Source organism: Cadophora gregata, assembly GCF_030347475.1.
Source record: "Cadophora gregata isolate MNR1 chromosome Unknown scaffold_10, whole genome shotgun sequence".
Taxonomy (NCBI): Eukaryota; Fungi; Ascomycota; class Leotiomycetes; order Helotiales; family Ploettnerulaceae; genus Cadophora; species Cadophora gregata.
Genome location: NW_026695933.1, coordinates 1123102 through 1135308, shown reverse-complemented (window position 1 = coordinate 1135308; position 12207 = coordinate 1123102). Strand labels below are relative to the sequence as shown.

The window sequence follows — 12207 nt, the reverse complement described above, 5'->3', positions numbered from 1 at the left end:
CCAGCAATCCTTTCCCACTCTGCTCCCTGTCAATGCCCTGGCAAGTGCCAACCCTGTGTCTCACTGCTATGATAACCCCGGCGGAACCAAAAGTGATGCCAGACATCGCGATCTGCACATAAGGGCGCTGGTTGAGGAGTAATTCGGGAACTGCGTGGCCGAGGCTGAAGTTGAGTCTGTCATTCAACAGAGCCACTCACACACTCGTTCCGAGGCTTTTGCCTGCCCAACTGGAAGCTCGCAGACCTACTGGGTAGAGACAGATGAAAAACAATCACAGAGCCTTTGTAATTCTCAATGTATTCACTTGCTTGCATCTTCAGGTCGGACGCCGAATCTTTTGGCTCATAGTGGGACTGATTCTAGCAACGGTAGTTTTCGTGGAGGAAGTACTGCTGGGCAAGCCAAGTCTGGTATTCTATTTTTCAGATCAGTCATTATCAACCATTCTTCTCCAACGGGAAATCGGTTTTCCATTGAATGATTGTTTCCACTTGTTGTTTTCTCACTCTCGAAAGACGAATGAGGGCGATATAAGGTTAATTATTGGAAGCTGCCAAAAACATCCAAAGATCCAACTAATACTTACGTCACCTCTCAATACTTTATCTTTCTCAAGTCTCTGCTCTCGTTAGATGCAAAACATTTCATCTCATGGCCCGGACCAAGACTTTGGTTTCTATTAATCCAACGTCTTTTGGATATACAGTAGAATTCATCGATTCCGAGTCGTGCATCGAATCCACTCGGCACCGGCGCCACACTAAACTTCCAGTAAGCCATAGTAAAACCGGTTCTACGGAAATGCCGTCCCCCCACATGTCACCCGCAACACAACAGCCCACTACTACTGAGTTGTCCGAGGTCTCCGAGCTATGGGTTGATCGTACAGTACTGTAGTGCTAAAGTCAAACCAAGGGATTCCGCTGGGCGGGCGTTACCCCTGCTTTTCGCCCAATAAATTAATCTCAACACCGAGAACACCTCGGGTCCCTGCCAAGAGTTATTATTCAGCCTCCCCCTTACTAGTGACAGAGGCGTAAACCACAATCCGAATCTAGCCCTCGACCTCAGCTGTGGCTTCCACCTGGCTAAACTGTCCGCCTTGAGAAAATTGGACAGTAAGTGAACCGACTGCTTCCTATTGGACCCAAGGTTCTACTGTTTCGACGTTTCAATAAAGCCTCAACCGATTGGCCAATCTGATACTGGCGGCATGAAGATGCTTCAACCTGGCTTGTCATAGCCTTTACCTAGCACAATTTCTGTTGCATGGTCGCTTTGACACAGCCGGTTGAGCAGATGATCGACACGGCATACCATCGAGCAGGCATTCATAAAGCTTGATCGCTGCCCGTCCGGGTTGGATCCATGTGAACAGTCGAGCTGTCCTGTCTCCGAATCATGGGGTTTGCATCCTCCTGCTTCTGATGCCAGTTTTTTCTCCATCTTTTCTTTTTTTATCTGAAGCACCGCTTATTCCATCTTTCGTTCAAGAAATTTTTCATCAACGTACCGGCTTTTGGGTTCACCATCCGCTTTTTTCCCCCTAACACCTCTTTCAATCTTTTCCTGCACTTTGGCAACACCCCAAAATTGTCGATGGATGGGGGGAAGATGATCAAAGATCACCCGCGGGAGATCTGGGAAATCATTGAGGCAGATACAGCACAGCATCCGGATTACGCAGTGTTCTTCTTCTCCGGCAAAAGACTAGTACAACGAATGGCATTTGGCCTGCTCCCCAGCTTCGTACAACGAAAGATACGACCATGCCACACGAAACCCCAACGATTACATCCGACTTCATACCTAGATGGCTTGCGAGGAGTTTCGTCGTTCATTGTCTTTCTAGGACACTATACAGAGGAAAACCTGGGCTGGTATACCGAACCATATGGAGCTTACGAAGATGGAGCTGCTTCATCGCCACTTCAACTACCTTTCGTCCGAGTAATTTACTCTGCTCGGCCAATGGTTCATGTCTTCCTCATCATATCCGGCTACGTCCTCTCCTACAAACCTCTCAAGCAGATCCATTCTCAGCAATATTCCGCCCTCGCAAACACACTCTCTTCCTCAGTCTTCCGACGAGCTCTACGACTCTTTCTCCCTTCATTTGTCACACTGTTCATCATGGCATTGGCGTTGTTCTCTGGACTCTCGAATGACAGGTACGCCGAACGGCAAGGCAATCTTTCATCACAACTACACCACGTATGGGATACATGTGTCCGGCTTTTGGGGGCCTCTTGGGCAGTGGACAATTTAGCATATCCTCATCCTTTATACAATCCGGCTTTGTGGACGATCCCAGTCGAGTTCTCCCAATCTATACTTCTTTTCGCCGCTCTGCTCGGACTTTCAAAGTGTCGAGCAAATGTGCGGCTATTTCTACTGGCTGGCATTATCGCATTTTGCTTTTACAGCGGGCAGCTTTACACTGTTGAATTCCTAGGTGGCATGTTCATTGCAGAAGTAACACTTCTTCGAGACCGATCTCTCAGTACGCCATCTTCAAGTCCGATGCTTCCAAAATTTGAGGATACGGCTCGAGATGGGGACTGCGGATCCAACGCCAGACAAAAATTGATCCAACTATTCTGGCTGGCCAATGTCTTGTCTGGGCTTTTCATTGCATCTTGGACAAATGATCATATTGAGGCAGTATGGGGCTTGAGATTCTTGGATTCGCATACGCCGGCGCCATATCGTGGGCAGCAAGTTTGGTTCTGTATCGGGGCATTTCAGATTGTCGCAGCATGCACTCAGTTGAAATGTTTGCAGAGGATCTTCACGACTCAGATTGCTCAGTACCTAGGAAACATCTCTTACGCTCTCTACTTGATGCATAATCTGTGTCTCACGATCCTGGAGCCACGATTCAATCCGGTCTTTGATAGTTTTTTCAGCAAAGCAACATTCTGGGGAAGGCAAATGTCATGGATGGCAGGAATCTTTATCTATGTTCCGACTGTCATCATCGTCGCAGACTTATTCTGGCGCGTTGTCGATACACCGACAGTCCGCTTTGCTAGATGGTTCGAATCAAAATGTGTGGTAGACAAAAAAGGATAAGGGACAGGTTACACGGACACCAAGGAGTTTGGTTTCATTTTTGGCATTGGGAAAATGGGCGAGGAGGCTCCTCGTCTTGTAATATGGAATGATATTAGCGGCAATGTATAAAGTAGATGATTGGAGATACAGAACAAAGCTATCTGCTAAAATATGGGCGAAGCTGTCTCCTAATACAGTGCACGTTCGATCTCATGCTTCTGCTCTCGCCTCAATTTCCCTTTGGAGTTCCCAGCTCTAGCGAGTCGCCACAAAGTCAAATCTCATTGTCAAGGCTTTCCAAGCTTCCAAGATCTGACATGCGACACAGCTCAGACACCAAGCCCACAACGATCTACTCCACCTTTTTATTTTGGGTCCTCGATTGCACACCATTCGGACATCCTCAACCATCGTAATCCATGACCCACCTCCCCGATTCTTGCGTCACGTCGTGTGAGCGCGTCTGTTCATTTGAGCCAAGGATCACGATATCGATTATCGAAGCTGCAAACCTCCCGGCTTTCATCGCAGCACCCGGTCAAGGAGTGATCACCGAATCGGCATTCGGGGGATTGGACAAAAAGGAGGTTCGCTAAAGCGTATATATCTAATTATCGTAAAGCCGTGGTGGGTTCTCATCAAATTGTTTATCGAACCATTACACCCAAACTCCAGGGAATTTCCCATTAAACATATCCACCATCTATAGCCCTTTCCAGAACACCGTCTTCTGAATCTCAAATGAAGCTTTCAAGCACTGATCCCCTCCGAATACTGACGCTGTATATTGTCCCTTTTCACAAGCCCATGCATCTCTATTCTCGTCCCACACAGCTGTGCTGTACTTGTCGATTGGAATAGTCACCGTCACGGCTTGCTGAGGGTCCAGTCTCACCTTCTCGAAACCCTTTAATTCCTTCACTGGCCGCTTGAACCTTGAAGATTCTCGGTCCGCTGAGATGTACATTTGGAGTACTTCTGAGCCTGCTCTACTCCCGGTATTCTCAACTACCACCTGGATTTCTTCCGAGGATACTCTGAAATCTCTCAATGCAAAGGTTGTATAAGACAGTCCGTGTCTGCAACTGTCAGCATTTTTACTCACCTCCTTCCAGGGTCGACTTACCCAAAAGGAAACGCAACACCTCGACCAACAGCATCATGGTATCTATAACCAACAAAGATGCCCTCATCATACCTCGCCTTTCCATTGTCACTTCCGAAGGTCAAGAAACTTGCAGTGTTCTCCAGTCGATCTGGAAACGTCATAGGCAGCTTCCCACTGGGGTTCGCCTTCCCGAATATTACGTCTGCAAGAGCAGTACCACTTTCGTTACCACCGTACCAGCTGTGGATCATGGAATGTGCTTGAGAGCGCCAGGGCATCGAAATGGGAGTTCCGGCCTGGGTGACGATGATTGCGGCAGGGTGGGCGGCAAGTACTGCATTGATCAGCGCATCGTAACCCTCTGGCATGTCCATGGTTTTACGATCCCGACCCTCTTTCTCGTAATCACCCTATTTTGTCAGTAAATCGTCAGACACATTTGGCAAATGCTTACATTAAGACCTGCAACAACTATAACATTTTGGCAGCTCTTGGCAGCTTCAACAGCTCTTCGGATCCCCTCTTGATGGTCCAGTTTCAAAGAAGCTCCCAGTCGACATGCACCGCCTGGTAAGTCAATCATACCACCCAGTAACTTCGATGTCAACGCACTTCCGGCTTCCATTCGGAATTTATATGTCTTCCCTTGTTCCATTTCAAACGTAGCCCTTACCTCCTTCGAGCCGCTCCCAAAGAACATACCACCTGGTTCTTGAGCCGTTGAATTATCGATCACAAGCTTCTCATCTATATACAGATCTGAAATGCCAAAAGAAGCCAGACCAAACTCGTACGTCCCTGAGCATTCGGGGATGAATGTCCCTCGCATGGAAATATAGAAAGTCTCACCGTTTTGGGCATGCTTGTAGTCCATCAGCTGATATGCGGTTTCTCTGACTGTGGTCTTGTCGAATGGAATTCGGTCTGGTATAGAAGATGGCTCACGGAAGAACTCAATGGTTGCACCTGGCAGTCCATTCTCGTCCAAGGCGTTGTTTTTGTTTAGGACAGGCAGAAGCACATGGCTGTAAACGCCCGCTTCGTACAGTACCTTCGTGCCAGGTGCTATCTGCGACATGATTCCTTCGTACGCAGATGTGGTGTAGTATGGATGTAGGCTTGCACTTCCTCCTCCACATGCAGCCGCGTTCTTGACATTGGGTCCAATCAGAGCAATACTGCCACAGTCAGGGCTAAGAGGCAGTACCCCGCAATCGTTTTTCAATAGGACAATACTTTCGGTTGCGAGTTGGCGATTGACTTCCCTATCTTCTGGGAGATCCCTTGTGCCTTCTTCGCTAGCTACTTCTTGTTTCGATAACTTCTGGACGAATCGGAGAACATTGGTGGCTGCTGTATCGACATCTTTCATCTGAAGCTTCCCTGTCGAAAGAGCTAAATTTGCTGCCATTGAGCGATGTAAACTTGGCCCCGGCATCTCAAGATCCAGACCTGCTGCAAATGCGGCATCGGTCGAGTAAGTCCCAAACCTACGCAAAAATAAGTCGAGTCACAAATGTAGTCAGGAGACCTACCAATCGCTGATAATCAAGCCATCAAATCCCCATTCTTTTCTCAGAATATCCCGGAGCAAGTGCTTGCTCTCAGAGCAATGCACGCCCTGGACTTTGTTATACGATGACATGACTGCATCCGGCTTGCCATATTTGAGAGCCAGTTGAAATGGCAAAAGGTATACCTCTCTCAACGCACGGTCGGATATGATCACATCGATACTCCTCTTCTCCGTCTCTTGATCATTCGCAACGAAGTGCTTCAGAACTGCTGCACTTCCACCACTTTGTACACCTTCGATTATCCTCGCAGCCAACATCCCGCTCAGAAAAGGATCCTCTGAGAAACTCTCAAAACCACGACCGTTCAGAGGTGATCGATGCATGTTGACTGTCGGCCCAAGCCAGGCGTGTGCGCCCTTGGCTTTACATTCTTGCGATAAGAGAATACCAGCAGCCTGCAAAAGTGCCTTATTCCATGTTGCACCAAGTCCCGAGCCACATGGGATACAGAGGCCAGGAACACTGTCGAAGAACTTAGATCCTCGCACGCCGTTGGGGCCGTCAGAGCATTTGATTGATGGAACGGACAAACGGGGGATGGGGGCAGTATGCCAAAAGTCATGACCTAAGAAACGCCCTCTATGTTAGCAAACGGCAGGCCAAATATGCTTTAGGATTTAGGAGAGGCTGGGTACCGGCTGTAAGGGCTAATTTCTCTTTCAGCGACGCCTCGTTGATGATTTGATCAATGTCCATCAAATTACTAGAATTCTGCCGTACAAGAACCATTGTGACTCTGAAAGGCTGAAACTGTAGATTGACGAAGAGAAGTGAGAATGGGAAAGGCTGTAAGAAAAGCCACGAGCAGTCAGCCTTGTCCCTAAGCCTTGAGACTTGGTGGCTTGGCTTTGGACCCTCTTCAGTGGTGGATGCAGGTGGTGTTTATTATTTCCCCCCGATAGCCGATGGGATATCCACTATGATTCCGCAGACCCGTATTTCTCCATTTCCGAGAACTGGGGTGCAACATCCGAGTTTCGGAAATGGGATGTGGCCTCCTGGCATTGAGATCGGGATTCATTCCAGGAAGGCAATAGGGTGGTGCTTCGGTTCACCGGCGTCGCTTGTTTTCATGCCACTATTCGTGCTATGTGGTTTTAAGTAGAGCACGGAGCAATCAATACGCATATGATTCATGGAAGGTCAGTACCATCAGAAATAGAAAGTGTCATTCTGGTCTGATCCAGGGAACCTCTCGGAGCTCCAAGGTCCATTTTCCACCCCGTTTTGCATTCGCAGAAAAGGATCCATGAGCATATCATATTCAGCATTGCCCATTGCAAAGTCTGGGCCAAGCATCCAGGTCATATCGTAATCGGCGGACCCTCCTGAAGTATCTTGTCTGTCTCCAGATTCAGCGGTGAAGTTTGTGGCCATGGAGTTGTTGATTTCAGGCTGCATAGCTTGTTGTGATCTGGATATTCCTGCGGGCTGTGTGAGTGTAGATGAAAGTTGAGAGTCTTGCACTGCTTTGTTAGATGGAATGAGTTCGTCCGCATCATGAGAATTGGCCATCTGCCGAATTTCAGATAAGAAACTGTGTTTTGTGAAAACCTGACGAGGTGGCAATTGCAGATTCACATCTATTGCTGAGCCAGGCGAAGGCTGGACGTCTTCTCCACCACTTCTTGATTGTCAGCTTGTACATTAGCACAGATGTTGAAGCTGACTTACATGAGTTGGTCAGACTCTCGTCGAATATCACGCTCTGCAGCTCGTACAATTTCCTCGATTTTACCCTTCTATTGCAGGATTAGACGAGGCCATTGAGTACGGTTGGGAGTCTTACTAGTAGCCTAGAGGTCGGGTAAAGCTCCGTGTGTCTTTGCAGTATGTCTGAGCATGCCATACTTTTCTTGACAATAACAGATCTTTCCATGGCCTCATCGACGAGAGGACCAAGAGATGTGATGATCCTGGCACACTGAAGTGCACAGATGCCAAGTGCCGTGTCTGTAATGAATATATCTCTTCCCAGCCTAAGTATGCTTTCAAAAATGTTCGCCACATCCACTGCGTGCTTCAAGCAGCGCTCGCGACAATCCTTTAGAAAATTAGAAGTGAGGCCTGAGAGTATTTCATCAGGCAATGCTTCGTGGAACCCTGGGATGGTGAATCTATACAAATCACAGTAACACAGATTCCACCATACATGTAGCATGATATATGTTGTTCGCTCCGGAGTATAGGCACGTAAGAAGAAGTTCCGCTCGTTGAGAGCGTAGGTTGGGGGTAGTGCTGTCGAGAAATGTTGGACTTCGCTTGCGAGAGACTCCAATTCCAAGCGAGCCTGTGGAGTGATGTTCTGCCGATCCACCATTTCATGAGTAAACCTGCAATGTCAGCTTCGTTTGAAAAGAGCTCTCACCAACCCACTTCTGTATTCGAACACGTATCTCCAATATGCGGATCAAGAAACCCATCATGCCAATATTTGACTGGTTGTCCAAACCCGGCGCAGGCTTGAGCAACTCGGTCTCCACCGGAATATCAAACGAGAAATCCCGCTCATGGCAAGGCAACTGCAGATGAATTCTCTCCGCAGAAACCAAGGTGAAATCTGCTCTGCCATTGGCCAGTAAAGTATCACTCATGAATATCGACCACATTAGACGGCGTCGACGTTCTTGTCCTACAAATGTAAGTTTCTTGTCGGTGTAGTTTAATCTCATGGCGAAGGCAAACCGAACAACGAGAGCAGAAAGGGCCATCACTTTGCCGAATTTGCGTGACGTCAAGCGATCGAAAATGATTATCAATAGTGTCTCGACTACTGACAGAGAGGGCTCCGAAATCATTTTCAGTACTTGGTTTTCAGCCTCGTTTATCCAAGTTGCTGCTTGTTGGCGTTGGGCATCACTTGTTGCTAGAAACCTTGCTGTGGCGCCTAGATAACCGGTTACTTAGTAATTGAAACGTCATGGATTATTTCAGAAGTGAACATGGCAACTTTTGAGGAATATTTGGGTCGCTTAAGAAGCAAGGCATGGAGTTCTCAATAGTTACGTACCGCAGAGTGCTTGTAAGAGATATGGACTGTGTGCATCTTTGGACCAGTTCTGGAGGAATATCGCACGGTGAAGGAAACTCTGACCAGGAATCGGGTAGATGTATTCAAAGAATGCGTCGATATGCTGCCTGACAATGCCTTTATCTGGACTGATGCCCCTGAGAAATCAACTTGACTGCAGAAATGCGAGGAGAAGGCGCTCACAGTGGTACAGATTGTGTATTTGATGAGTATTGACATTCAGTCCCTCGCTGTGAACATCTCTCACATTGAGGAAGCTCTCCAGAACACTTTGCCTTTTGGCTGTGGCAACTCAGGCAAGCTTTTCTCCCTCGTCGGCGCTCAAGGGTCATTGTAGAAACCGGTGATCGACCCTGAGAGGACTGGGGGGCTGTACTACGGACTTGTTCATCTGGAACCTTGAAAGAACAAGTGAAGCCCAGTCTCAGGCAATTTTCACAGCCAGCTGCAGATCCATCACAACGGACCTACTTGAATCAGTCTCGAAAATATGTGCTGCTTTCGGTCGGGATATTCTCCGCAGTACCTTACGATTTCGGCATTGGAAGCAAATTCGTGTCGGTCTCTTCCCCGGTCTTGATGCTCGCAATGACTTGCGAGACGTACTCAATCCTTCCCTCATTCTGTCCTAGATTTAGGTAGGAGGAACTGTTGTAGCCGAGCCACGTGATAGCTGTGCCAGCACGTGGTAAAGCAGCTTCCTTGAGCTGAGCGTCCGAATCCAATTTTCCTGCCGTCTTGCTGCAGTGCTTGGTTGGAAATGGAGAAGCCGATAATTCGGGGAGAAATCACAATGATGGGGAACGACAGCGCCGGATATTCTCACAGACAGAAACTTAAATGTCCCCCCGACAGCCGCTAGCTCCGGAATTGCCTCAATCTCGCTGGTGGACACAACTCCACAAGGAACACCACGAGACATTCCTCCAGTGCCGTGCACTCCATGTATTCCCCGCTCTTTGCCTTTTTGTCTCCCCATTTATGCCCTCTCCCCCTAAACTCCACGTCGTGGCATCCAATGGCAAGCATCTCCAGACCCCGAACAGCTCCCTTTCCTCCACACCCCAGCCGTGTTGATTTGACGGGTCACCCTTATGCAGGCATTTGGTCTCGTCTAGGATGCCAAGCACTACCAGCAGGGCTCGGTCCTGTAAATTCCTCCCCTTTGCTTCCATTCTCTAGTGTTGTCGAATTCTCCACTATTTCGATACTGCTGTTTCTCCAGGTCCGCATCCGATCTTGACTCGCTTCTAGGATGAATAAGATTTTATATAAGACCTTCCCACCCCTCACCCGAGAGCGTCGTTTAATCTGTAGCCAATCTCCTCTTTCAGCATACGAACACTTGCCAATAGGCTCTCCTCTCCTTCAAGATGGTGTCCAAAAACTCAGTACTCCAGCATTTCAACAAATCCTTGACCCTAGCTTGCATGCTGATTGCCGTCTCAACATTCAACTATGGATTTGACAATGCCGGATTCAATACTACACAAGCCATGGACGGCTTTCAACAACAATTTGGAAGATACAACTCCGCAACGGGCAAATACTTCCTCCCACCTTCATGGTTGTCCCTGTTCAACAGTCTAAATTACATTGGATTTGGAGTGGGTGTTATGGTAGGAAGTCTGGTCAGTGCTAGATACGGTAGACGCATGTGCATGTTCTCGATGAGTTGTTACGCACTGGTAACAGCGACAATTGCCATCACATCTACGACTCGCGAGCAGATCTTGGCTGCTCGAGTTTTAAATTGTAGGTAGTATTGCCATTGCGAAGCTTCAGTGCTAATTTGGAAAAGATATTTACGTTGGTATGGAGCTTGCTGTTGTTCCAGTGTTCCAGTCAGAAATTGTTCCTGCCCCCGTTCGTGGTTTAGCTGTTGGGTCGTACCAATTCAGTTTGATGGTCAGTGATATCGAAAATCAAATACTCAAAGACTAACATTCGGCAGTTTGGGACCCTTATTGTGAACTGTGTTTGCCGTGGCACGAGCACATTGGAGGGAAATACAGCATGGAGAATTCCAATTGGTCTTTTCTATCTCGTGCCCACCATCGTACTTTGCCTGGTCTGGTTTATACCAGAGGTACGATCTCTGCTCCTATTCAAACCTTTCCTATCTGACCCAACTTCTAGTCACCACGTTGGTTGTTGACAAAGGACCGAGTTGAGGAGGCAAAGGCTGCATTCTACAAATTCCGGGAAGGGTGCGTTAGCGATGAAGAAATTGCTGCCGAGTTCGAAGCACTACAATTGGCATTAAGACTCGAGCCCGAACAGGGGAAATACATGGAGCTTTTCCAAGGCGTCAACAAGAAGCGAACTGCTATCGTCGTTGCCATGAACTTCTTCCAACAAGCCACCGGTCAGGCTTTTGCTTCGACTTATGGTACAATCTTCATCAAGGGTCTTGGCACGATCAATCCTTTCAACATGAGCATTGTCATGTCTGTCATCAATCTGACTTTAGTCAGCACGGGTCTGTTCCTCAATGATCGGATAGGGCGAAGGTGAGTCTATCAGTAGATCCTCCGAAACCATTTCCTAACTTCTATCTAGACCCCTTCTCTTCATTGGCGCCAGCATTCAAATCGCTGCGATCCTCACTATGGGTGGTCTCGGCACCGTCTCAAACCCCACAGACGGGCATAAAATTGCAATCGTAGCCATGCTCATTGTGTTTTCGGCCGGCTTTGTCTTTGCATGGGCACCTCTGACTTATGTCATCACAACCGAAGTCTCCGCACTCCGCCTTCGTGATGCTTCTCAGCGTACGGCCTCAATGGTCAACGTTCTGATGAATTTCGCTGTCAACTTTTCCCTCCCATACTTGCTTTATGCACCATACGCCGCCCTGGGATCAAAAGTCGGATTCATATTTGGTGCGATTGCAGTTTGTGCTTTGATTTTTACGTTTTTCTGTGTTCCGGAGTGTAAGGGGAGGACACTGGAGCAGGTAGACAGGATGTTCATCGAGGGTGTTCCATTGAGGCATTTTGGAAATCACCATATCACCGATCCAGAAGAGACACTGGAGAAGGGAGATTTGGGGGTTGAGGTTAAAGCGGTGGAGAAGGTGTAACTTGATATCCGGAGCTGTTGGTCAAAAGTGGATACTCACTTAGAAGTAGCCAGGCATATATTGTATTCAGAGAATGTATCAAGACGCAAGCAAATTTCTAAAGCATGAGGGTAGCCAAGATGGACGATGAGGAGCTCTGTGATGCTGAAGATGCCCTCCAGGGAGCCTCGTGGCTTTTTGACTATTTGATGTCGAGCTACGTACTATTCAAATATACAAGAGTTGAGATTGAATGACAGTTCCAAAGCCGAGACTAGTTAATTTCGGCTATTTCTATGAGAAATCGAACCGAGCATGTAGAAGGGACACTCGTATAATGGAAGAGCTATAGGTACATATTCAGTAG

The 12207-nt window shown here is 47.8% G+C and overlaps 4 protein-coding genes across 4 annotated transcripts; 2 read left to right on the top strand and 2 right to left on the bottom strand.

The window, feature by feature from the left end:
- Nucleotides 1-1602: 1602 nt before the first annotated feature.
- On the top strand, nt 1603-3078 carry ONS95_001725 (uncharacterized protein; the record flags this gene model as incomplete). Its single annotated transcript, XM_058494937.1, has 1 exon — nt 1603-3078. One exon carries the CDS (start codon nt 1603-1605, stop codon nt 3076-3078), a length of 1476 nt encoding a protein of 491 aa, XP_058355247.1.
- Nucleotides 3079-3763: 685 nt separating this feature from the next.
- Nucleotides 3764-6474, bottom strand: ONS95_001724 (uncharacterized protein; the record flags this gene model as incomplete). Its single annotated transcript, XM_058494936.1, has 5 exons — nt 3764-4139; nt 4187-4578; nt 4623-5658; nt 5704-6310; nt 6381-6474. The coding sequence occupies 5 exons, from the start codon at nt 6472-6474 to the stop codon at nt 3764-3766; spliced, it is 2505 nt and encodes an 834-aa protein (XP_058355246.1).
- A 423-nt stretch (nt 6475-6897) lies between these two features.
- On the bottom strand, nt 6898-9108 carry ONS95_001723 (uncharacterized protein; the record flags this gene model as incomplete). Its single annotated transcript, XM_058494935.1, has 6 exons — nt 6898-7369; nt 7420-7487; nt 7535-8078; nt 8122-8632; nt 8756-8913; nt 8960-9108. The coding sequence occupies 6 exons, from the start codon at nt 9106-9108 to the stop codon at nt 6898-6900; spliced, it is 1902 nt and encodes a 633-aa protein (XP_058355245.1).
- A 457-nt stretch (nt 9109-9565) lies between these two features.
- Nucleotides 9566-11949, top strand: ONS95_001722 (uncharacterized protein). Its single transcript, XM_058494934.1, has 6 exons — nt 9566-9797; nt 9877-10531; nt 10578-10684; nt 10731-10865; nt 10916-11289; nt 11339-11949. The coding sequence occupies exons 2-6, from the start codon at nt 10150-10152 to the stop codon at nt 11859-11861; spliced, it is 1521 nt and encodes a 506-aa protein (XP_058355244.1). The 5' UTR covers nt 9566-9797; nt 9877-10149; the 3' UTR covers nt 11862-11949.
- The last annotated feature ends 258 nt before the right edge of the window (nt 11950-12207 follow it).